Source organism: Ascaphus truei, chromosome 10, assembly GCF_040206685.1.
Source record: "Ascaphus truei isolate aAscTru1 chromosome 10, aAscTru1.hap1, whole genome shotgun sequence".
NCBI classification, from domain to species: Eukaryota; Metazoa; Chordata; class Amphibia; order Anura; family Ascaphidae; genus Ascaphus; species Ascaphus truei.
Window position 1 is genome coordinate 5,055,894 of NC_134492.1, and position 23,090 is coordinate 5,078,983.

Sequence of the window (23,090 nt, forward strand, 5' to 3'; positions counted from 1 at the left end):
GAGGACTGGAGTTGGCCGCTCCTGATATATATATATATATATATATATATACGCACATGCACACACACAGGCGCACACAAACATGCAGACACACACACACACACAGAGGCGCACACAAACATGCACATACAGGAGAAACCTTTTCATACTGTAGATCAGAGGGGTTTTTCCTTTTTGAAACTCTCGTCATCTCGTTTCCTAAAAGAGAACAGTTGTCACAGAAGAAATACTTAACCATTTGCTTTAGTTGCTGTCACTTTTCCTTTTATCTACAAAATGAGCTTGAGAAATGTGACAGCAAAGTCACGCCATTTAACTGGCTGGGAATTCATGGACAGACAGAGCAGGCTCGGCTTCCTAGAAGGAGAGGCCACTACATGTCCAATCAAGAGGGCTGAATAGCAACCAATCAGGACCCAGCTTACATCTTTGCATTGAGAGCTGTCTTGCATCCAGGTTTGGGCACCGGGTCGTCCTGGTACCTTTCTGTTCATTGCACATTGTGCATATTTTTCTTGCCGCCTGCCCAGACTGCTTATCACATAGCCACAGTTACTGTATACAATATAGCCAATACCTGGTGCCATGGCTGCTCAGACCGTGTCAAGCTTTGGTAGATGCACACATGCCATAGTTCGTGCAATTCCGGAATCTCTGTGCCAACAAGCTTTGAGGACAGAGAAAGGCAAAGAGGTGGATCTCGCCCGAGCTAGGCGAGAGCATGAGCTGTATGTTGGGGTGCTGAAGAATAAACTGGGTCTGAGTGTGATAGAGCTGCCGGAGGATGAGAGCCTTCCAGATGCTCCGTTTGTGGAAGATATTGCTGTTGTGTGTGAGGAAACAGCCCTGATTACCAGACCCGGGGCACCTAGCAGAAGGAAAGAGGTATTGTAACATACATTCTGTACTAAGACTAAATGTTAGGGGAAGGCACAGTGCATCTGAACATAGCAAGTGCAGAATTGTACAGAGACACGCTTAGGATGAGATTACTTTGACACAGTAGTGATTACGTACTGGTAACGTATTATTTATGTATGTATATCTTTATTTATATAGCACCATCCATGTACATAGCGCTTCAATAATACACGTGACATTATAACACAATGGGAATAAGTGCTTCAGAAATAAAAGTAACAATAGAAAAAGGATCCCCTGCCCCGAAAAGCTTACAATCTTTATTTGTTGTGTAGGATCATTTAAGCGCCTGCGATATTTATTTAATTTTTATGTATCCAAAGTGCGAGACCCAGTTTTTAATTAGGATAATTTGAATTGCCATGTTACTTTTGAATCGTTCCATATATATAGAAAATGAACTTGCAGCACAAATTCAGACAAGCAGAGAATGTCCCTGTCTTTCTGTGGGTTTGTGACAAAGAGCCGAAGGAAGGTGTGGCACTTTCGAGGGATAACAGAAAGACCCGTACATTTCAGTTTCAACTTGAATGATTTTAAGATAATTTCATACCATATAATGGTATGAATATGCATCTGTTTAAAGACTGAGCGTTTGGTATTTGATAAGAACGCACGGTTTATTTGGATTGTTAACTGGTAACACTCAGATTTGGATACAGTACTGTTTTGTGCAGCATAAATTACTAGAATGAAGATTAAAAAATGGAATAGATTGGAATTTGGAAATCATTGGCTGCAATTTAGAAAATAAATACTGTTTAGTAGATATTTTGTTTATAAACCCAACTGGTACACAACTGATCCAAATAATATCATCCTGTCCAGTGAATCAATGTTGAATATATGTAAATAAAATAAACATTTAAAAAAAATAAAATGATGCATTAAACAATCCTGACACCCATTTAAATAAAACTGCCTCAAATGCCCTTTGACAGCGGTGAGATTGCTTGTCTAATATTTTTTTCGTCTTGTTTTCAGGGGATTCAAATGAAAGATTAAAAAAATGATATAGCAGATATGCCATGTCAAATATTTTTTGGTCATTGGTACAGGGTAGTATGACGTTTTTAGTATTTGAATAAATTAATTTCTTAACCATAACACGAACACATATAGGTCATTTTTGCCCATTTTTGAACCCAGTTATTTAGAACACTTGTTACTTTACTATAAGTATAAGTATAATACCAAAGCATTAAAAAATAAATGACATTTTTTTTCACACAGCCTGTGAACACATGGTAGAGACACTGAAAATGAATAAAGGAGTCTGATTATTCTTCACAAATAGGCTCATGCATAAGTGTTTATAAAACAGAGGAGTCTGAGAGCTTTTACCTTTAAAGCTGCATCCTAGAAAGAAATGTCTTCTCTTATATTACATACAAGATGCTGAAGTAAAAGAGGTGTTGGGTATCACCCAGAACTCAGAACTTGGTCACTCCTAAAAGACATGTTAGGCGTGTAGATATACAGCAAGATATCCAGAGCAATTTGTTGCTGGGATCTCTAGCAGTGAAAAGGTGTAAAATCGTAGAATGTTGATATTGAGGAAAGTCATTGGTCAGTGTGATAGTGAGAGAAGGCTTTTATCATCAGCTATGTTATACTGGACAGCAGGTTTATTTTCTAAAATCAATGAACTTCCCCATGATAAATTAAGATTTAATTTTTTCTTGTGTTTTCCTTGAATACGAATAGTACACACCAGTGTTTTTAATAATGGATTGCAGATCATCCACATAAGGATTTTTTTTTTACAATTGGCGTGTTATTAATGTCTGTTTAATGTCCTCATACAGAGATGCCCAAATTACACTTTATATTAGAGAACTGCATTGCTGAATTGCCTGCAAGTCCCGTGCTATTAACGTGTTTAATCTGGAAACGAGGGGTTATTTGTAGCTGTAAAACCAGTGCAAGAGAGTAACGTCAGATTTATTAAAGTCTAACCTCGAATTGCTTTTAATAAAATGTATTTCTCTTGACAAGTAGGTGGTGTTTTTTTGCACTTGGTTTGAACTGTTTTTGCACTGGTTTTGAATCAGTAAATCGTTTCCTAAAACTGGAAAGTAGTTCAAGTTCAAAGTCTCTTTGGCCCAGATCCACAAAACTCTCTGTTAAGTCTCGTAACATGGTGTTAGCCCAACTTGATGTTACATTAAGGCTAACGATGTATCTTCACATGACAATAACATGGTTAAGTCATGCTTTCTCTGGTAAAGCGCTATGGCCGTTAGTGTTGACATCCAAATAAAGTGTAAGCATAGCATCACCTTTCCACTAAAGTCCTTTAAGGTTAACGCGGGGACTTCATTTTACGTTAGTGAAATCATAGCTAAACTTGGCGTTCCTCCCATGCAGACCCTGAAATAAGGCTTCCACAGGGTCTGAACAGGTGTAATGTCACAGTCACTCATCATTTAACTAACGTAGCATTTTGTTTTTGTGTTATTTCCCTCTCCTCTCTCAACTTGAGCTAAAGACCAATCAGGGTCGTAATATTTATTTATTTTAAAATATTTTACCAGGAAGTAAAACATTGAGAGTTACCTCTCGTTTTCACGTATGTCCTGAATTACATAAATGAGATTATTTATTTATAGGAGTAACACCAAGATGTACTTAGAGTCACATTATTGGACGATAACAGAACGTTTTACTACAGTAACGCTATGTTAAGCCTATGCTAATGCAATGCAGTTTAGGCATTGTTTGTGCATATAATTAGCTTTGACGATACCATGTAACTCAGGGAACATAAACTCCATGCCTGTTTTAGGTAACACCACATTATGAGCCGCGATTTGACAGAGCTTTGAGGATCCAGTCCCTGTGATGGCTTTTACACATTGGAAAAAGGTTCTATGGGTGAGATGTATTAGCACAATGCAGCAGGCTCCATTTTCTGCTTGTTTGTCCCGCTGCATACTGTACATCTGGAGCAGATTCTTAAGCAGATAAGGTTACAACCCCTAAACCTGTTGGATTTATGGCGCAAATAAAAAGGGAAAGAATGGAGCATGATGGGCACAGAATGGATACATCCAATCATAATACAGTATGTGCACCTTGTAACTTCTTCTACTGCCATGATACATCTCCCCCATATATTACTATAATACAGAACCAATGGATAATGTTCCGGTTTGTTTCATTAAAGTTCTAATCTACACAATTCAGGTCAAAACATTTTATTTCTTGTTTGGCAATTTCTCAAGAAATCCTGACTAGCAAACGTATTTAAATTCTATGAAGGCGTCCTGCACCTGCGTCTTCCCGGAAATCAATCGGATGATGATCAGAGTAACTCACTACCTAGTTTCTTGTAACATTGGTATTATAGCCTGTAATATCTCTTCTGAGAAACATAAAACATCCACGTGTTTTTTTTTTTTTTTAAACTGGTTTTGTTTTAAATGGAGAAAATGTTTGATACTTCTAAGCACAACATTATGATGTATTAATTACTCAATTTTATGTATTGAAAAGGGTTTGTTTACCAAAAAAAGGAGTAATCTTATGTATCAGAAGTAGAGTTTGTTTAAATATTAACATGGAGTTTCTTATCTAGGAACTTCCTGCCTACCTTTGCACTGTGATTTTCCCCTTAAAGAGCAGCCTTTAATAACTAGGGGATATATTTACATAACGATGATGCTTGCCTAATCTAAATTATTGAGAAGAGAAATTCCTCTGACTACCAATGAAGACTGACAGGAAAATGCCACATAGCTCACAGTTGATCAATTTGCATCACACCGAGAACGGGATTAAAACTGCCCTGCAAAATGTAAATGAAAAAAAGAACAAAGAATAATATGCTTCAAAGAAGCAGGAGAACCCTACAATAGGTGTGTGGTCACTAGCACAATGTTATGAGGCTCAGGAACATTATTAAAATAGGAAATCTGACACAGTGGGACTGATTTTTAGAGACAGAACAGGGAACTGAAGTGAGGTGGATAGTGAGGGCAAAATGAAAGCGATTGCCCAGGCCCCTGCAGGATGTGAATTCCTGGCAGACAGCCGGCTTTTAATCAACACCTTCCGACACTGTAACAATGCAGAACAGCCGGCTTAATCAACACCTTCTGACACTGTGGAATTGGGACGTTTGTATTGTGGACAGGAGAGTCCTGGATCATATAATAGAAAGTAACATTTTAACGACAGTCCATGTAAAATGTTTTCTGATGTACTCCTAGAAGATCCTGATATACAGGATATGTCAAGAAAACTTTAGTGTTGCCACAATTGGAGTGACAGCACTTAGCTAAAAAGTTATTGATTTGATTGATCAAAAAAAGTTTATTCACTGAACTAATTATATGCTAATTTGCATATGCAAAGTGCATTCAAATGAGCTACGATTAGCATACCTCCCATCTCTCTCCCAGGTGCGCTCCTTTTTGTGCACGTGTCTCTCCACTTGTTGTAAAGGTGTGTTTGCGGGGAATGTATATAGCTCTCGTGAAATCCCTCTCCCTATCTCCCTCCCCCTAATTGGGGGGATGTGTTTGTGTTTGAGGGGGGAAGAGGGAGCGGGGGGGTGTCTCTTGCCCTCCTCGGAGAGGCATCCCTCCTGCAGCTTCGTGTTGTAATAACGATCCCACGTCACATGGTGATACATTGCCATGACAAGGTGACGCCATATGATGCCGCGATGTCATGACGCTGCAGGAGGATGGACGCTATTGAAAGAATCCCCCGGGCCGGAATGCACCTGCAATCCACCCCTGTCTGTCTGTCTCTCTCTGTATGTCTCTCTCTGTCTCTATCTCTCTCTATCTCTGTATGTCTCTCTGTCTCTCTCTCTCTCTGTATGTCTCTCACTATCTCATACATTTGCACACATTTTTTAACATAAACTTCGCAGGCGAGTATTCGTTGGCGGTGTGAATTTTTACCAGGAATTTGGCAAAATATGTCGGCAGAATTTTGATCCATTCGCCAATCTCTCTACTGTTGTGATCTTTTGAATTTCTAAGTGTTACCTCAAGGAAGCAAATTGGTGGTTATTCATTTATAACTGTTTCAAATAATATTTTATACTCATTCTTTGATAAACTAGGTTCTTTTTTCCTTGGTGCACCTGGAAACCCCCAAGAATGTAGCAGCAGAGAGAGAGTGTAAAATCGAAGAGAAATGTAGTTGATTTGTATAACATTTGTATTATGCGACTGTAAATCATTTACTTTTATGACTTTGAAACAAAGCCTATTTTGTAAGGATATACAAAAGATGGCTGAAACGCACTACTACCGTATGATGACAAAAGTGTATTGCAGGGATTCATACCTATAAATAAAAGTCGGTGCCCGCCGGTTAGCAGAGCACACGTTGCTGCTGCATTGTCGACTCTCTGAGTTTGCTAGGGCAGGTTTCCCTAACAAAGCTTAACAGCGAAACGCGCGGTTGGTGACGTCACAGACTAATCGGCCCTGTGCTCTGCTAATCAGCATACCATCGGGATTTCCCCGCACAGCTACAGCGTTACCAACTCAGATGATTGCTTGGGGGTTATTGGAGCTGGTTTGTATGCCGTGATCGGTGTTACTGCTGCGGCACAGTTTATTCGAGCATTTGCCCGTTCTGTGCCGCAGCAGTAGCCTGGCGCGCGCCCGAGTGTGACGGGCGCGCGCCGAAGCAGTGGAAGAGCGCCCTCCGATCGGGGCGCTCTCCCTCCCGCTGCCGGGTCCGCCGGGTCCCCCGGAACCCCCTGCCGCCGTCCCGCAGATCGCGGGACACCAGGGCTCCCTCGGGGAGCCCTGGACGCGCGTGCAGGGGGCGCAGGCTCCCGAAGACGCGTGACCGCGCGTCTATGACGCGCGGCACGCCGAGGGGCGGCCACTAGCAAGCCGGGAAATCTCCCGGCTTGCGGATCTGGCCGCACTGCGATAAAGTGTGTCGCCAGTGTATCTTGAGACTTGCATATTGTTGGGAATGCTGGAGGTGAATCCAGATGCTGCTATCATTTAGATTTTGCACTTTATTGTATAGGGCTTAGCATCTATTTACTGTATAGATATCTGTGGCAATCTGTACCATAGACCTGAACAGTGAGGTTTGGACTGCAGGCATTTATATATTTGCATTACCCTGTTCATTAATAGCTTGGTTGGCTGAGTGATATCCTGGTTCTTTATATGTGCTTCTTATTTTTGGTATATTTATTTATTATACAGCATCCATACTTCCGGAGGGGGCGCAACGTACGCCCCTCGGGATCTGTGCTTCTCTGACATCATTTGTATTTCATTGAGTTTATTTTTGGATGAGCAGTGGGCAATTTTCCTGTGATCACTTTGTGTATTTTACAGTTTTCATTTGTTTCTGTTACCGCTTATATACTTGTTATAATGAATCTTTTTTCACATATTTTTGCACGTATCCGGGAGTGCCCCCTTATTTCAAGAGTCTGGGACCCCACTCTTTGCGCTCCCCGCTTTTGTTTGTTATTTTGTAGCTGTTGGCCTATCAGGAGAGTTGGCAATATAATTCGTATTGATTAAAAATATAAATTATCAGTCTCTGATCAAACCGGGGGAGATCAACGCAGTACATTTTTTATACCAACATCGTGAAAAGTGATATTTTAAACAAAAAAATGCATTTCTTCCACACTCCCGTGCAGGTAAAGGGCTTACCCGAGGGGCTCCAACTCCAGTCCTCAGGACCCCCCAATAGGTCGGGTTTTAAAACTATTCCAGCTTCAGCGCAGGTAACTTACCTGTGCTGAAGCAGGGATATCTTTAAAATGTGACCAGTTAGGACTGGAGATGAGAACGCCTGGGTTACCCCAAACCCATAATCCTAATGTATTATTTTAAATCAGGGTGCTACAACGGATCCAAATCCATGTGGTTCACCCGGAACTCACAAGCTTTTCTCACATTTGAGTGAAAACCATCATTTTCCTTTACTGCCGTTAAACAAAATATAAACTTGACAAGGCTTTGATTTGATTTGAAGGCTCCAATGTAAGGATTTCTGATATTTTATGCTATACAGTATCACAGACGGGAAATCATTTCTGACTTTTCTTAGTTATACAGATAAGATGTTGGTCCTTCTAAAATGGGCCAATCTGTAGCTAGAATTTGGCTGCGGAATGAAATTCTACACCAGTGTAAAGAGACAGCAGGTAGGGAAAGAGACAGCAGGTAGGGAAAGAGACAGCCGGTAGGGAAAGAGACAGCCGGTAGGGAAAGAGACAGCCGGTAGGGAAAGAGACAGCCGGTAGGGAAAGAGACAGCCGGTAGGGAAAGAGAGAGCCGGAAGGGAAAGAGAGAGCCGGAAGGGAAAGAGAGAGCCGGAAGGGAAAGAGAGAGCCGGAAGGGAAAGAGACAGCAATAAGACTGAACTGCCAGAAAATATTGTACAGTGGCCAATCAGGTGCCAGTGATAAGTGACCAATTGCAAACGTGATTACATCATTGTTTTAGGAGCCAGTTCACATTGTAGCTGAGACTGTAAATGTATTCTCGCTTCCCTTCCGCTGTCTCTATTTTAGGGTTTCATTTACACTGTTGGTCATTGATCTTGTCATAGTCCAGCACAGCTTGTATAAAACAGCCACTGCTATTGCCCTCATCACACCATGGCTGAGCAGCCCGAGTCCAGCTTAGGCAAATACTCCCATGCCTTAGTGCGAGGCATCCCTGAATCTCTTAGCTGGCTGGCTCTGCGGAGGAAGGAAGGAAGGGGAGAGCTGGATCTTGCCAGAGCACAACAAGAACTTGAGCTGTATGTAAGGGCCTTAAAGGACAACCTGGGACTGCAGGTGGTTGAGATGCAAGCAGACCCTTCCACCCCAGGTGCTCCTTTGGTAGAAGATGTTGCTGTGGTGGTGGAAGAGACAGCTCTGATAACCAGGCCTGGTGCAGCGAGCAGGAGGACAGAGGTAACTCCCAGCGATTAACCGTCGCTATACCTGAGAGCTCGTCTATCACTGACACATGTGTGCAGGCCTTTTCAGCATAGATGGGGTTAACGTAGTATTAAATATCTGGAGAGTGTTGTTTTATGACCAGTAACTTTTTAAACCAATTAAAATGTTGATGTAATTTAGATGGGCGTTTTGTTCTTATTTGATATTATTACTAGTGCAAGTTGTATCATGCTGTTTGCAATGGTTTAGGACAATCCTTTGTAATGTACAAACAAGGTGTGGCAGGTGTACAGCATGGCTGGCAACACCGTGGTTTCATAGATGCTTCTGCAGTGTGACGGTGATCTTGATATCACTTGCCTTCTATCAGCTGTTGAATACAAAAAGCAATTTTCTCTTGAATATTATTTTACCTTTAAATTGTGCCAACCATGTATCAGAACATTAACGTAGCAGAATACTGTTTAAAATTGGATCACCAGACGTAAAAGCAATTCTGAAGAGGAGATAATCCCTTTTATAAAGAAGGGTGTGGCTATTTCTCATCAAATGTCAGTATTACATGTTTTCCCAGAAGTGACAGGATGTCAGGGGACAAGCGACGGCCTATACAGTATATGTGCTTTTTCTATCTATGTATTTTACAAAAGATGTATCTCATTTCTGCTGTCTACTTTACCTTCAAATAAATAACTGTTTCTTATAACAGTATTTTCCATACCTCTATAATCTCAAAATTGATAACAGGGATGCTTTACTCCAGTCCACCAACAGGTCAGGTTTTCAGGATATTCCTGCTTCAGCACAGGTGGTGCAGTCGAAGACAGAGCCACCTGTGCTGAAGCAGGAATATCCTAAAAACCTGACCTGTTGGTGGCCCTTGAGGACTGGAGTTTAGCATTCTTGCGATTGATCTATTTATTGCTGATTGTCCGTGATGCAATTTGTAGCACAATACATTGCAGGCTGCTTTGCAATATGAAAGGTTTAACATACAGAACATATTTAAAAATACAGTTTTTTACACTTATTATACAAATAACAAAATAGGTTGTTCAATATAGGTTATTGGACCAACATATGATCTGTAGTGTATACATACTTGACCTTCTGAGATGCCTATTTATCTGCCTACAAAAAGCAAATAAGTGCATGTTCCCCAGCTTGAATACCGAGTCTCGTGTGTTTCTAATAGGCAGCATGATACCGTGTAATATAAAACTGAAATTATAACTGCCTAATATTGTCACTATTAAACAAAATATTACAACTACACGTGTAGTCTAGTTGAAACTCATTCATCTGTATTGTCAATCTCAATTACAACAAAGCTCTCTGCTTAACCCCATCACTGCTGCATGCGCATCAGCTGCAAGCCACTCCGTTATTTAGATACAGTATATACAAATATATGACTCACAGTACATGAAACGGTTACATAAATAACAATCCAGTGCAATATTAGCAAATTGGAAGAGAAACGTCTGTAACCTGTCAAGAAGAAAGCGTGACCAAGAGCCTTGTACGTATACAGTGGGCAGTAATTTAGAATTGGTGTTGTATTATCTAATAAAGTCTCTGCTTTGCATTTTTTAAAACAGTATGAAATAATGATGGTGTTTATGGTGCTTTGGAAAGCAGACACGTACATCGCCAGTAATGAGAATAGGGGGTTATTTTGCAGCAGCTACTAAACGTGTTTTGTCCTCTGCTCTCTGCTCGGATGTGTCTGTGCTCTTACCACACCCCTGGTCCATGAGGCATGCAGTGATCACAAAGAAAAAGCAGAGGACCCAGCACGGGCTGTCGCCTCCATAAGGGCTAGGGGTCAGCACTAAGTGTTAATTAAGGCAGGGCTTCCCCCCTGTCCCGGACTAATCAAAGGACGGTGCTGCTGCCAGGTGGGGGGGGACCGTCTGACGTCAGTCTAACTAGACCCCGGTAATCTCAAGTGGCCTCCTGCACGTAGCCAGGTGCAACAATTAGGTGTGAGAAGAAAATCCAGGAGGATAAAAACCGGGGAGCAGGGGCAGCAAGGCAGAAATATTTTGAGAAAGGGCCTTGCTGTCTCACTGTATTACCTCCAGGTCTGTTTGCAGCCCCTCCCTACCCATTGTGATTAAAATCCAAAGGTCTCCCCCCCCCCTGCTGCCGAACCACCACTCCAGCAATTTCCTATGTGCTGCCTCCTCTCCAGCCCTTGCAACACTGCCGTCCCTGCAAAAAACCCTGCCATGGAACCCTGCTCGGTGAGATCCCTCTGCTCGTTCCATGGAACCCTGCTCGGTGAGATCCCTCTGCTCGTTCCATGGAGCCCTGCTCGGTGAGATACCTCTGCTCGTTCCATGGAACCCTGCTCGGTGAGATCCCTCTGCTCGTTCCATGGAACCCTGCTCGGTGAGATCCCTCTGCTCCTTCCATGGAACCCTGCTCGGTGAGATCCCTCTGCTCGTTCCATGGAACCCTGCTCGGTGAGATCCCTCAGCTCGTTCCATGGAACTCTGCTCGGTGAGATCCCTCTGCTCGGTCCATGGAACCCTGCTCGGTGAGATCCCTCTGCTCGGTCCATGGAACCCTGCTCGGTGAGATCCCTCTGCTCGTTCCATGGAACCCTGCTCGGTGAGATCCCTCTGCTCGTGAGATCCTTCTGCTCGTTCCATGTAACCCTGCTTGGTGAGATCCCTCTGCTCGGTCCATGGAACCCTGCTCGGTGAGATCCCTCTGCTCGTTCCATGGAACCCTGCTCGGTGAGATCCCTCTGCTCGTTCCATGGAACCCTGCTCGGTGAGATCCCTCTGCTCGTTCCATGGAACCCGGGGCCAGCTGGCTGCGCGCGACACCCCATACAAAACTTTTCCTCCCGTCGGACCTGCTTTTTTCCTCTGTCGCACAACTGGAGCGGCTCCTTTCCTCCTCACCCAAACGTCAATTGGACCACCCTAGCACCATGTTCAATTCCACCATGTATTTCAACAATTTGGGTCAGTCCCTACCGTCCTGCAGGTGGTTATTGTGGGACTGTGCAACTCTCCCTCCTCCCCCTCTGGTCAAGGTTGTGCCCCATCATCACCCACTGGACTCGCATGGTTATCCCCACCCCTCACTCTATATCAGGCATGGTCCGGGCAGCCCCCCAAACCATGCATGGTCCCTATGAAACTTTCCTCAGCCTCATGGTCCAGCGTGGCATCTCCCCCACCAATGGACAGGCCTGGGCCCCGCCCACACCTTCCCCTGTATCTCTGAGTCCCTTTCACTTCTTCTGGACAGTCAGTTGTTCAACCGCAGGATCTGCCCCGCCCCGGGAGAGCCATCTCCCAAGAACAGCCAAATGGGCCAGACTACAGGTCGCCCCACACCATCAGCGGGCCATCCATAACCGACAAGAGCCGACGGACCCACCCACACAGGAGGAACCAGCACAAAGTTTTCAAACAGATCCCAGGGGTCAGCCAGTCCCCTTCACAGCTAAATCAGATGAACCTGCTAACCCCTTTGTTATTATTTGCAATAGCAATTTCCAGGGCACCAGTGATGGCGATAGTTCAGATTCAGACTCTGATAATACCCCATTCTACAGGCTGATGAAGAAGCAATTGCTATCCATCAACCAATCAGTGAGATCGATGCAGAATGACAGGGAAGGGAAAGTAAAAAAAAAAGCACCCGTATGCAAGGGCAAAAACGCGGCATGCAGTGGGGACGATGTCTGCACTAATAGCTCCTTCTGTTCACACCTAATGTGTAACAATAAAAAGGCCATACGTAGTACTGTAAGTGGGAAGAACAAGGATGTTTTCAAAATGGGAGTTTGGTGGACAATAAAAGGGCACAGGCAGCAGGGGAGGACATTTCTACGGGGGAACTAGGTACAAAGCAATAGACAAGTGGCTCAGGGGTTTCCTTGTTTTTAAGCACTGTCTGTGGAATTGGTTTATAGCACACACAGGCTGTATGGGTGCTCAGCATGGCACGAGTATAACGAGCAGTTCAGGCACACTCAGCATGGCACGAGTATAACGAGCAGTTCAGGCACAAAATACCAGGGAATAAGGTTTTCAATTTTGTCGCGAAAGAGATTGATCTGTTGTTGCAACTAGTCTCCCCAGGAATGGGCTGAGTGGGTGGCCAGGGAGTGACCCACAGGGAACAGTTAAAAGGGGATACAATGAGCAACACTACATGGGGAGAGGGGGAGCTGTAGGGTCCGTCACACACCCTGAAAGCAATTGTTTTAGAAAACCAGTTAACTTCAACCAGCCAGGACATAATGTCTCTAACCAGAGTGGCATCTCACGTCAAGCTTAGCAGCTGGATTCCTTGGCTCCTAACATACCCCTTAAGAAGGCAGCATTTTTAGAGAGGGGGTTTGAACAAGGTATCAAGATTCCTGTACAAGGCAAGCTAAAGACTAGGCAAGTTAGTAGCAATTTAAAATCCGCCTCTACACATGCCTATATAGTACATAAAAAAATCAGCAAAGAATTAAAAATGGGTGGCTGGCCCATTTGCCAACCCACCACTGCTCAACTTAATAATTTCTCCATTGGGCGTGGTTCCCCCCAAAATGCGGAAGTTAGTGTATGCTTACACCGCACCTTTCTTTCCCGAACAGTAATTTAGTTAGTGATGCAATAGAGGAAGAGCTGTGCTGGGTTCCATGCCAATCATTTTATAAGGCATCAGCATTATTAAGTCATACAGGAAAGCGGCTCTCAAACTGGACCTCATTCCGGCTCCTACCCCTGGAAACCTGACCATAACTCGGTCAGACAACCATGGGGTGGTGAGCGCAGTAAACATCAGCAACCTCACTTCCAGTGATGAGATTACTGCGAAGGCTCATACTATTTTGCATGGGTAAAAAACAAACTTTAAGGCCAGGTATGTCCCACATATGTCCCAGGTATGTTGCAGGCATGTCCCAGGTATATCCCTGGTATGCCCAGATGCTTTATCCCATTTCAATTGGGCAGTATTCAGGCAGCACCAGGGATGCAAGAGAAATGTTTAACCTTCCCACGATACCTTTAGCAGATAGAGAGTACGAATGAATGGAAATGATTCAGAAGTCGCTGGCACCTCTCACTTGGAAAACCCTTTAACAACACCTGGCACCAGTGTAGGTTTCAAAAGCGCCACTAAAACTAGGGGTGAGGCAGACTGCACCGGGCAGCTCATTAGGTTCATGTTGGCACAAAAAGAAGCCGGGGTGATGCTCACCAGAGCAGGTTCCACACTAGCGGGCATAGTCTTCTTCCTCAAGCTCCACAATCGGGTAGATATCCCTAAGGATTTAATTATAAGAGAGATCCTCAGGCTGGGGCAGAGGAGTAGGTAAAACAGCCAGACAAGAGGGAACCAGTAATACTGGGCAGGCTGGAGATCAGAATGAGGGTTTCCCTATCATAGGGAGAACTGGGGCTCTATTTTGGGGGTATGGGAAACACAATGGAAAGAAATCAGTTGCTTGTAGTTCATTTTCTTTCCAGAAATGGGTTAATGAGTTACACCCTTAAACAAGTGTCCATATGACAGAGAACTCCTCGTGAGTATATAGAGGATAACGCTTAACAAGGTGTTAACTCTGTATAGAGTATGCAGAAACGGTGTAGATCCCAGCGCACATATTTATTTATTTAAAAAATGTTTTGCCAGGAAGTAATACATTGAGAGTTACCTCTCGTTCTCAAGTATGTCCTAGGCATAGAGTTATGATGACAAATAATACATGGTTACAAATACATAGTTACATAAATGAACAGGGTTATACATTATATATGCCTTCCTCTGGATCAATAAGTAAGTATAGATATAGGATAAAGTATCTGTTGTCCAAATTTAGCATAGGTTGAACTTGATGGACCTATGTCTTTTTTCAACCTCATCTACTATGTAACTATGTAACTATATACAATACATTGCATGCACAGTTAGAGATAATATATATTACTAGCTGAGAGACCCGGCGTTGCCCGGGATGTAAATGCGTAATAGGTAGTATTATTTATAAATCGTGGAACAATAGGTGACTGTTTGTTGTAAAGGTTGGATAATAATATTGAAAAGAAAGATGGAAGAAAATGTAATACGATGTTGTATAAAAATGGTTTATTGTAACCACACCACAGTACAATGTATATTTTGGTGCCATAAGTGATGTAAAAATCTGAGTCGTGTGTCCTGCTAGGGTGTGAGGCGGCGGGTGGCGCGTGGGTTGTGAGTGCTGTGTGCGAGTGGGGGTCCTGCTAGGGTGTGAGGCGGCGGGTGGTGCGTGGGTTGTGAGTGCTGTCTGTGAATGGGGGGTCCTGCTAGGGTGTGAGGCGGCGGGTGGCGCGTGGGTTGTGAGTGCTGTCTGTGAGTGGGGGTCCTGCAAGGGTGTGAGGCGGCGGCTGGCGCGTGGGTTGTGAGTGCTGTCTGTGAGTGGGGGTCCTGCTAGGGTGTGAGGCGGTGGGTCAGTGATGTCGGTGCGTAGGGGCGGGAGGCAGCAGGTGTGTGTGGCGGCAGGTATGTGTCGAGTGTGGCGGGTGTCTGTTGAGTGCGTGCAGCGGCTGTGAGGCGGTGGGTGAAAGGCAGAGGCGGCCGGAGTAAGGGCGGGTGAAAGGCAGAGGCGGGGGTGGGGAGGCGGTAAGGCAGGGCATGAAGGCGAAGGGCGGCGGGAAGGGGAGGAGGGGGTGGAAGAGGGGGGCAAGGGGTGGAGGAGGGGGGAAGGGTTAGAGGAGGGAGGGGGGAAGGGTTAGAGGAGGGGGGGGAAGGGTTAGAGGAGGGGGGGGGGGAAGGGTTAGAGGAGGGGGGGGGAAGGGTTAGAGGAGGGGGGGAAGGGTTAGAGGAGGGGGGGGAAGGGTTAGTGGAGGGGGGGAAGGGTTAGTGGAGGGGGGGGGAAGGGTTAGTGGAGGGGGGGGAAGGGTTAGAGGAGGGGGGAAGGGTTAGAGGAGGGGGGGAAGGGTTAGAGGAGGGGGTGGAAGTGTGGGAGGGGGTGGGAGGGGAAAGGGGAAAAAGAGGTGGGGGGGGGGGAAGAGGAGCGGAGGGGGGGGGTGGAAAGGGGAGCGGAGGGGGGGTGAAGGGGAGCGGGGGGGGAAGGGGAGAGGGGGGAGGGGGAGAAGTGGTGGGAAGGGGAGGAGGTGGAAGGGGGAGAAAGGGGAGGTGGTGGGAAGGGGGGAGGTGGTGGGAAGGAGGCGGAGGGGGAAGGTGGTGGAAAGGGAGAGAAGGGGGGGATGTGGTGGGAAGGGGGAGGAGGGGGAAGGTGGTGGGAAGGGGGAGGAGGGGGGAGGTGGTGGGAAGGGGGGGAGGTGGTGGGAAGGGGGGGAGGGTGGAGGTGGTGGGAAGGGGGGGAGGTGGTGGGAAGGGGGGGAGGTGGTGGGAAGGGGGGGGAGGTGGTGGGAAGGGGGGAGGTGGGGGGGGAGGTGGTGGAAAGGGGGGGGAGGTGGTGGGAAGGGGGGGAGGGGTGAGGTGGTGGGAAGGGGGGGGAGGCGGTGGGAAGGGGGGTGGAGGGGAGGTGAAGGGGGGAAGGGAGAGGGGGGAGGGGAGAAGTGGTGGGAAGGGGGAGGAGGTGGGAAGGGGGAGAAAGGGGGAGGTGGTGGGAAGGGGGGAGGTGGTGGGAAGGAGGCGGAGGGGGAAGGTGGTGGAAAGGGAGAGAAGGGGGGGATGTGGTGGAAGGGGGAGGTGGTGGAAGGGGGAGGTGGTGGGAAGGGGGAGGAGGGGGAAGGTGGTGGGAAGGGGGAGGAGGGGGGAGGTGGTGGGAAGGGGGGGAGGTGGTGGGAAGGGGGGGAGGGTGGAGGTGGTGGGAAGGGGGGGAGGTGGTGGGAAGGGGGGGGAGGTGGTGGGAAGGGGGGGGAGGTGGTGGGAAGGGGGGGGAGGTGGTGGAAAGGGGGGGGAGGTGGTGGGAAGGGGGGGAGGGGTGAGGTGGTGGGAGGGGGGGGAGGCGGTGGGAAGGGGGGGTGGAGGGGAGGTGAAGGGGGGGTGGAGGGGAGGTGAAGGGGGGGTGGAGGGGAGGTGAAGGTGGGGGGGTGGAGGGGAGGTGAAGGGGGGGTGGAGGGGGGGGAGTGGAAGGGAGGTGAAGGGGGGGGTGGAAGGGAGGTGAAGGGGGGGGGGGGGTGGAGGGGGGGGGGGTGGAGGGGAGGTGAAGGGGGGGGTGGAGGGGAGGTGGTGAAGGGGGGGTGGAGGGGAGGTGGAGGGGGGGGGAGGTAAATGGGAGGTGAAGGGGGGTGGAAGAAAGACGTGGAGTGAGGGGAGGTGAAAGGGGGTGAGGGGAGGTGATGGGTGGGTGAGGGGAGGTGAAGGCCGCTCACTCACCCGTCCGGCAGGTCCCACGTGGATCTGAGGCGGGAGGCAGCGTGTTGTGGCCGCTCTCCCGCTGTGTCCCGGGCGCTCGCTCGCTCCCCCGCTGACTGTAGCGGCGCCGGGGGGCCGGGGGTATCGGGGAGACACTGACACTGGAGGGGAGGGGGGGTGGAGGGGAGGTGAAGGGGGGTGAGGGGAGGTGATGGGTGGGTGAGGGGAGGTGAAGGCCGCTCACTCACCCGTCCGGCAGGTCCCACGTGGATCTGAGGCGGGAGGCAGCGTGTTGTGGCCGCTCTCCCGCTGTGTCCCGGGCGCTCGCTCGCTCCCCCGCTGACTGTAGCGGCGCCGGGGGGCCGGGGTATCGGGAGACACTGACACTGGAGGGGAGGGGGGGTGGAGGGGAGGTGAAGGGGGGGTGGAGGGGAGGTGAAGGGGGGTAGAGGGGAGGTGAAGGCCGCTCACTCACCCATCCGGCAGGTCCCACGTGGATCTGAGGCGGGAGGCAGCGTGTTGTGGCCGCTCCCCCGCTGTGTCCCGGGCGCCGCCATCTTGGGCACTCGGCGCCGCGAGGCAGCCTGCCTGGCCACTGGCTGTTCCCCTGCCGGGGAGGGGTGAGTTGTAGCGCCGGGGAGGGGGGGGCATGTATATGTGTGTGGGGGGGGGGGAGAGGTGGGAGATATAGAGGGGGGGTCTCGCACGGCCGCTGACACTGGGTGGGGGGTGGGGGGGGGGGCGCTGAAGGGGTAATAATAGTGTGTGTGTGTCCCGCTGAATGTAGCTGCGCCGGGGGAGGGGGGGGGGGGTCGGGGTGAAAGCGCGGGAGACACGGGGAGAGGAGGAGGTGCGCGCGGGTGCTGCTAACTGTGAGCCCCGCTAATGTATGTAACAGTGTGTGTGTGTGTGTGTGTGTGTGTGTGTGTGTGTGTGTCACTGTGTGTGTGTGTGTGTGTCACTGTGTGTGTGTGTCACTGTGTGTGTGTGTCTGTCACTGTGTGTGTGTGTCTGTCACTGTGTGTGTGTGTGTGTCCCTGTGTCCGTGTCCGTGTCCGTGTGTGTGTGTCCCCCCTGTGTGTGTGTGTCCCCCTGTGTGTGTGTGTCCGTGTGTGTGTCCGTGTGTGTCCGTGTCCGTGTCCGTGTGTGTCCGTGTGTGTGTGTGTCCGTGTGTGTGTCCGTGTGTGTGTCCGTGTGTGTGTGTGTGTGTGTGTGTCCCTGTGTGTCCCTGTGTGTCCCTGTGTGTCCCTGTGTGTCCTTTGGCCCGTCACTCCGCCTCAGGCCAATGAGAGGTGTGCGGGGGCGGGCGGGCCAAGGGACCAATGAGATTTCCCCTAGGGACACCGGACATCCAGGCAGGCAAACATACAGTGCTTTCACTAATATAGTATAAGATAGGCGCATGTAACAGTTACAGACCAGGTAAAATGTGACACAGCCTTAGATTTGAAAGAAATGAAGCTGGTGGTGGGTGTGCATATTACCTCTTAGCATGATGTGGCGATCAGAACAGTTCATCATAACAGAATAAAGATTTACTCACAGAGATAGACCTCCGTTGCATGTAGGATAAGGAAAATCTCCCCTTGTTCCCACCTGTGGGGGTAAATACCGTGTGCCAGGCGCCAGTAGATACGGAGCAAGAAACAAATTTGGCAGCAAGCCAGAGCGCCACGGACTTAGTGCAAGAGGGTGAATAAAAAGCGAGTTGTTGCCAAGATAGGAAGAGCAACGTTACACTGACATGTTTCGCACACCAGCGCTTTGTCAAAGTGCGCAGACCCGGTATGTACAGGGACAACAAAACCTTAACCTTTTACAAGATGTGGTCACAGTATTGGGTGGGCATTGTAGAAGGCCCAATGGGCCCTCCAGGGGGCATAACGGCCACGCCAGCCAGCTTAAGGATAGAGGGAAATACAAAGAAGTAGGCTCCGGCTGTATGGCCGGACCAGTGATTGGTCCCAAGGAGAGATGGGTAAACTGGAGGTGCCGATTGTACAGTTGGGCCGGCTCTGCCCAAATCACAAGGTGGAATACGCCGGGTGCCAGCTGTTAGGGGCCTAAGCAGCCACAGGAGGGCTGTCAGTGAAGCATCCTGAGCGGGGGGAGGAAAGGGAGGTCAGCTGAAGCATGGCTGGTGAGGGTTTCTCCCATGGTTGGTTTAGCACTTATGGTTGTTCTGAATTCATGTGGTAATTGGCTGGTGGACAGTTTATGAAGGAAATCTTTTGTGATTGGTAAATAAAACTGTGACCTTTTTTTAATTTTCACTTTCACCTCTGGGTGTCTCAACTATTCTAAGCAGGTAGGAACAAGGAATCGGCACATTAACCCTTTATGGGCATAGGCTACATTAATGCCCCATTAATCACAGCACAGTTATTCACTACCGCAAATAACGTGATGTCGCTCCTGGAAAAAGAGGGCATTATTTGTAACAGCCGTAATTGTAAATGACATGTAGACATGCAAATGAGCTCATTACATTCATCCCATGTGCATTAAGCTGCATTAAAGTTAACATCCGGAAATAACAATACGTTATTGAAGCCATCACTATCTGGCGTTACTCCCACCCAGACTGAGAAAGAGATTAAATGTGCATATTTGCCATGTATTTTAGGAGCTTAGCGAGCTCTATGTGGTGGAAGCCTCTAAGCGTTATTCTCTATTTATAATGATAGGACAAGGGGTACTCAGCCAGGAAATAGAATAAATGCATTAGTGTGGAATCTGACTTTGGAAATTGCTGATGGAATTAAGATGAAGAAACCAGTACTATAGCTTTGCATATAGCACATTTTCCTGAATACGCAGACAAATGGGACACGAGCTGCTATAAAGCTATCTTCTCCTGGCTAAGGCAAAGGTATGGGACTTAGGGGGGGGTCTGGGGGCTTACCTGGGGCCCTGGGATGGGCCTGCTGGAGCAGTGCACAGAAGGCCCGCCGATGGGAGGTGGCCAGCAAAGGGGAGGCCCCATCATTCCTGCAGGAGGGGAGACACAAATGGGGGCAACAGCCAGGAAAGGAGAGGGCTTGCCTGCAGAGAGAGAACTGCAGGGAGGCCCCATGCCTGGCCGGGCCCGGGGCAGCAGTCCCGGCTTCCCCCCTGTCGGCGGCTCTGCCTACATCAAAATACGGTGCAAGTGGTATAGGCATTAAACACCACTTCCTCATACGCAATTCTCACGCCGGAACTGCATGGGTTAATACATCATTTATTCCCTCTTTCCTTGTGGACAAATAATCGGATGTTTACATCTGTGTGAGAAATTGCGCTATAAAACGGGCGTTTCAGGGTGACCCTTAAAGCAAAGGGTGTGTGCAATGGCCTCATTCTGGGTAAACACGGGCTTACCACCATGGGGGCATTATTAGTAGTGGGTGAATAAATGCCTACACATTTATATAGCTGTAAAATAAGCAGGCGGCTTATTTCTTATTTATGAAGTCTCTCAACTGCAAATCTGGGGAAAACGTGATGCAAAAATAGTGCCCTAAGTGCAAAGAAAAACTAGTTTATTTATAAAATGTTTTCCCAGGAACTAATGTATTAGTATTAGTGCCAATGAGAAAATGTTTTCTTTTGCTACATTTGGTGGGTGTTTTTGCTCCAGTTTTGCAGCCGTATGACTGATAGAGAACCCCATTTGTGTATTCCGCAGGGCACCCCTTAACAAAGTGCTTAGGAGCATCAGTTAGTGGCGTAACCGTTCCACTGCCAGATTGGCCAGCGACGCAACGCTCTGCGCCGAGCTGCGAAGCGGTTAAAAAGAAAAAAAGGAGTGGTTCTTTAAAAATAGAAAATTACTTTTCATGTGTCACATGTTTCTCTGAAATTAAACAATTAGGTTCACATGTCAAACGAAATGGAAACTTGTCGAGAAGAGAGAAGTCTGTAGCACATGTTTTGACAATTTCTTTCCCACGGACAACAGATCAATGCCTGTGCTGGGGCAATTATTGTTAAGCTTCATTAGTTGAGAGACTGTATGTAACTTGTGTTGGTACAGTACAGCAAGTACTGTATGAGCATATTACTCAGCTGATGGAATAAGCATGTTATGGGGTGTACACTGTGTACACTGCGAGGGACCCCTTTAAAATGAACATGTGGAACTTTAAAACGCTACTGCTTTGTTTAAATCAGATTTACCTTCGGGGATCGGCTTGTGCCAGTATTTACAGTTGGTAAATTCCACTTGCACACATTTCATGTCCAGCACCCCTGTCCAAAAGCAAGGGTAATATAATCTATTGTGCGAATTACCCGTCTTTTGGTTTGTTTGGGGGGAAAGAGGCAAACCAGGACAGGTATTATTGCCCTTATATACAGTATACAGGCAGGGAGCCGGTATTGCTGTTCGGGACGTGCTGACAGGCGCATGCACGAGCTGCCATTTGCCTATTGGGCGATATGTCCTTACTCGCGAGTGTACTTAAAGTGAGTGTCCTTAAACCGAGGATTGCCTTTTATAATGCTGAGCAATATCAATTTGTCAAAACAAAGAAAAATCTAAAAATAACAGGTCCGTAGGTAAATCCAGAAACAGGTATTGAAGTAAAGGCTGTTTTAATAAAGGATGAACCACATGCATAAAGATTGTTTAAAAAGAAAAAATGAAAAGCGCACACTCCATGTATGAATAAAAAAACGTTCTGTTCTTTAATCCGTATAAAGAAGACTATGCATGAAGGACCCAGCACTTTAACATCTGCGATCAATCCGCGGGGTGGTTATTTAACCTATTGAGAGGTGTTTCACGTTACACCGACTATCATACTGAGGTTACTGTATAATGGGACTTTTACCAACGTATTGCTTTTCTCCCCCTGCTTGTTTCTATATGGGACTTTAGGAGAGAGCTGGTTACTTAGTTCCTCATATTTCCCAATATTAAGGACTTTGTGGTTACCCCGTATCTAATCTCATAACTCGTGGGTCTCACGTCTTCGTGAGCATTGTCTTTTTTATACAGATTAAAGAACATAACGTTTTTTATTAATACATGGTGTGCGCTTCTCATTTTTTCTTTTTAAACAATACATATATTTCTTTTGACATGGTAATGTAAAGAAAATGAGAAATTCTTTTGAACCTACAGCAGCACACTGTGAAGATAACAGGGTAATGTGAAGTAGAAAAGGAAGCAATTAAGTTATTTATCTTATGAGTTGAAGCACACTGTGAAACCCTTTTCAGAGCACTAGGCGACATGTTATGCTGGAATTCTTATGTTATGTCCAAAGCTAAAAATTGTCATTCATGTCTGTGTTCCAAAATGTGACATCAGCATTTAAAATCCAAGCATTCTAGATGGTTATTTGAGGTCAATTGGTAACACTGGAAGATTACCAATGTGTTCCATAATATTGGTGGTTGGGGTATCCATATCAGTGGATTCCTAGATATTTGTATTGCAGCGATTCCCCTCAGGGCCCTCTTCATTCTAATCACATGCTTCATTGGCACGGCCTCCAGCGGTGTTTTTATTTCAATTTCAGAGAAATATTGATAGTATTAATATACTATCTCTCCCCACACACATGCGCAGAATGCAACGCAAGTGATGGGAATTTCGCGTGAACGGCCGCTAGTGTTTAGAATTAAATTGTGATTCAGAACCGGTTTGAAATGTTACGTTTTGAAGTAAATTCTAAACACAGAGAAGAGGTGGAGAGCAAAGGGGTTATTGTGGGTTAAACATTTTGGGAATGAAGAAATCCTGGGAAGTTCCCATGAAGCGTTTACGATCGCTGTATAACATGGCCGGGTCGGGAACGTGTTGCAGGACGCTGATAGAGCCTTCCCGACAGGCAGACACGTGAATTATATAAATATGTATATATTAGTATTGATGAGTCCTCTTAAGTAATAGATGCCCAATATCTGCAACTTTGGTAACACTTAAGCCAGTTTATCTCACTATCATTCCTCCACCTACCGCTAACAAATTGTTCTGTACAGACCGGGGAAACTTATTGGAATTAGG

At 46.9% G+C, this 23,090-nt stretch overlaps 1 protein-coding gene across 2 annotated transcripts in view; it reads left to right on the forward strand.

Annotated features, from left to right (window-relative positions):
- Positions 1–428: 428 nt before the first annotated feature.
- DDAH1 (dimethylarginine dimethylaminohydrolase 1) overlaps positions 429–23,090 on the forward strand; it is a 147,568-nt gene continuing 124,906 nt past the window's right edge. The window contains exon 1 of one of the 2 annotated variants that reach the window (XM_075615637.1): positions 429–885. In XM_075615637.1, coding sequence (XP_075471752.1) covers positions 586–885 — 300 coding nt within the window. In that variant the 5' untranslated portion in view covers positions 429–585. Of the gene's footprint in view, positions 886–8,227; positions 8,834–23,090 lie in introns of those variants that run through there. The other variant, XM_075615636.1, reaches the window with a different exon arrangement.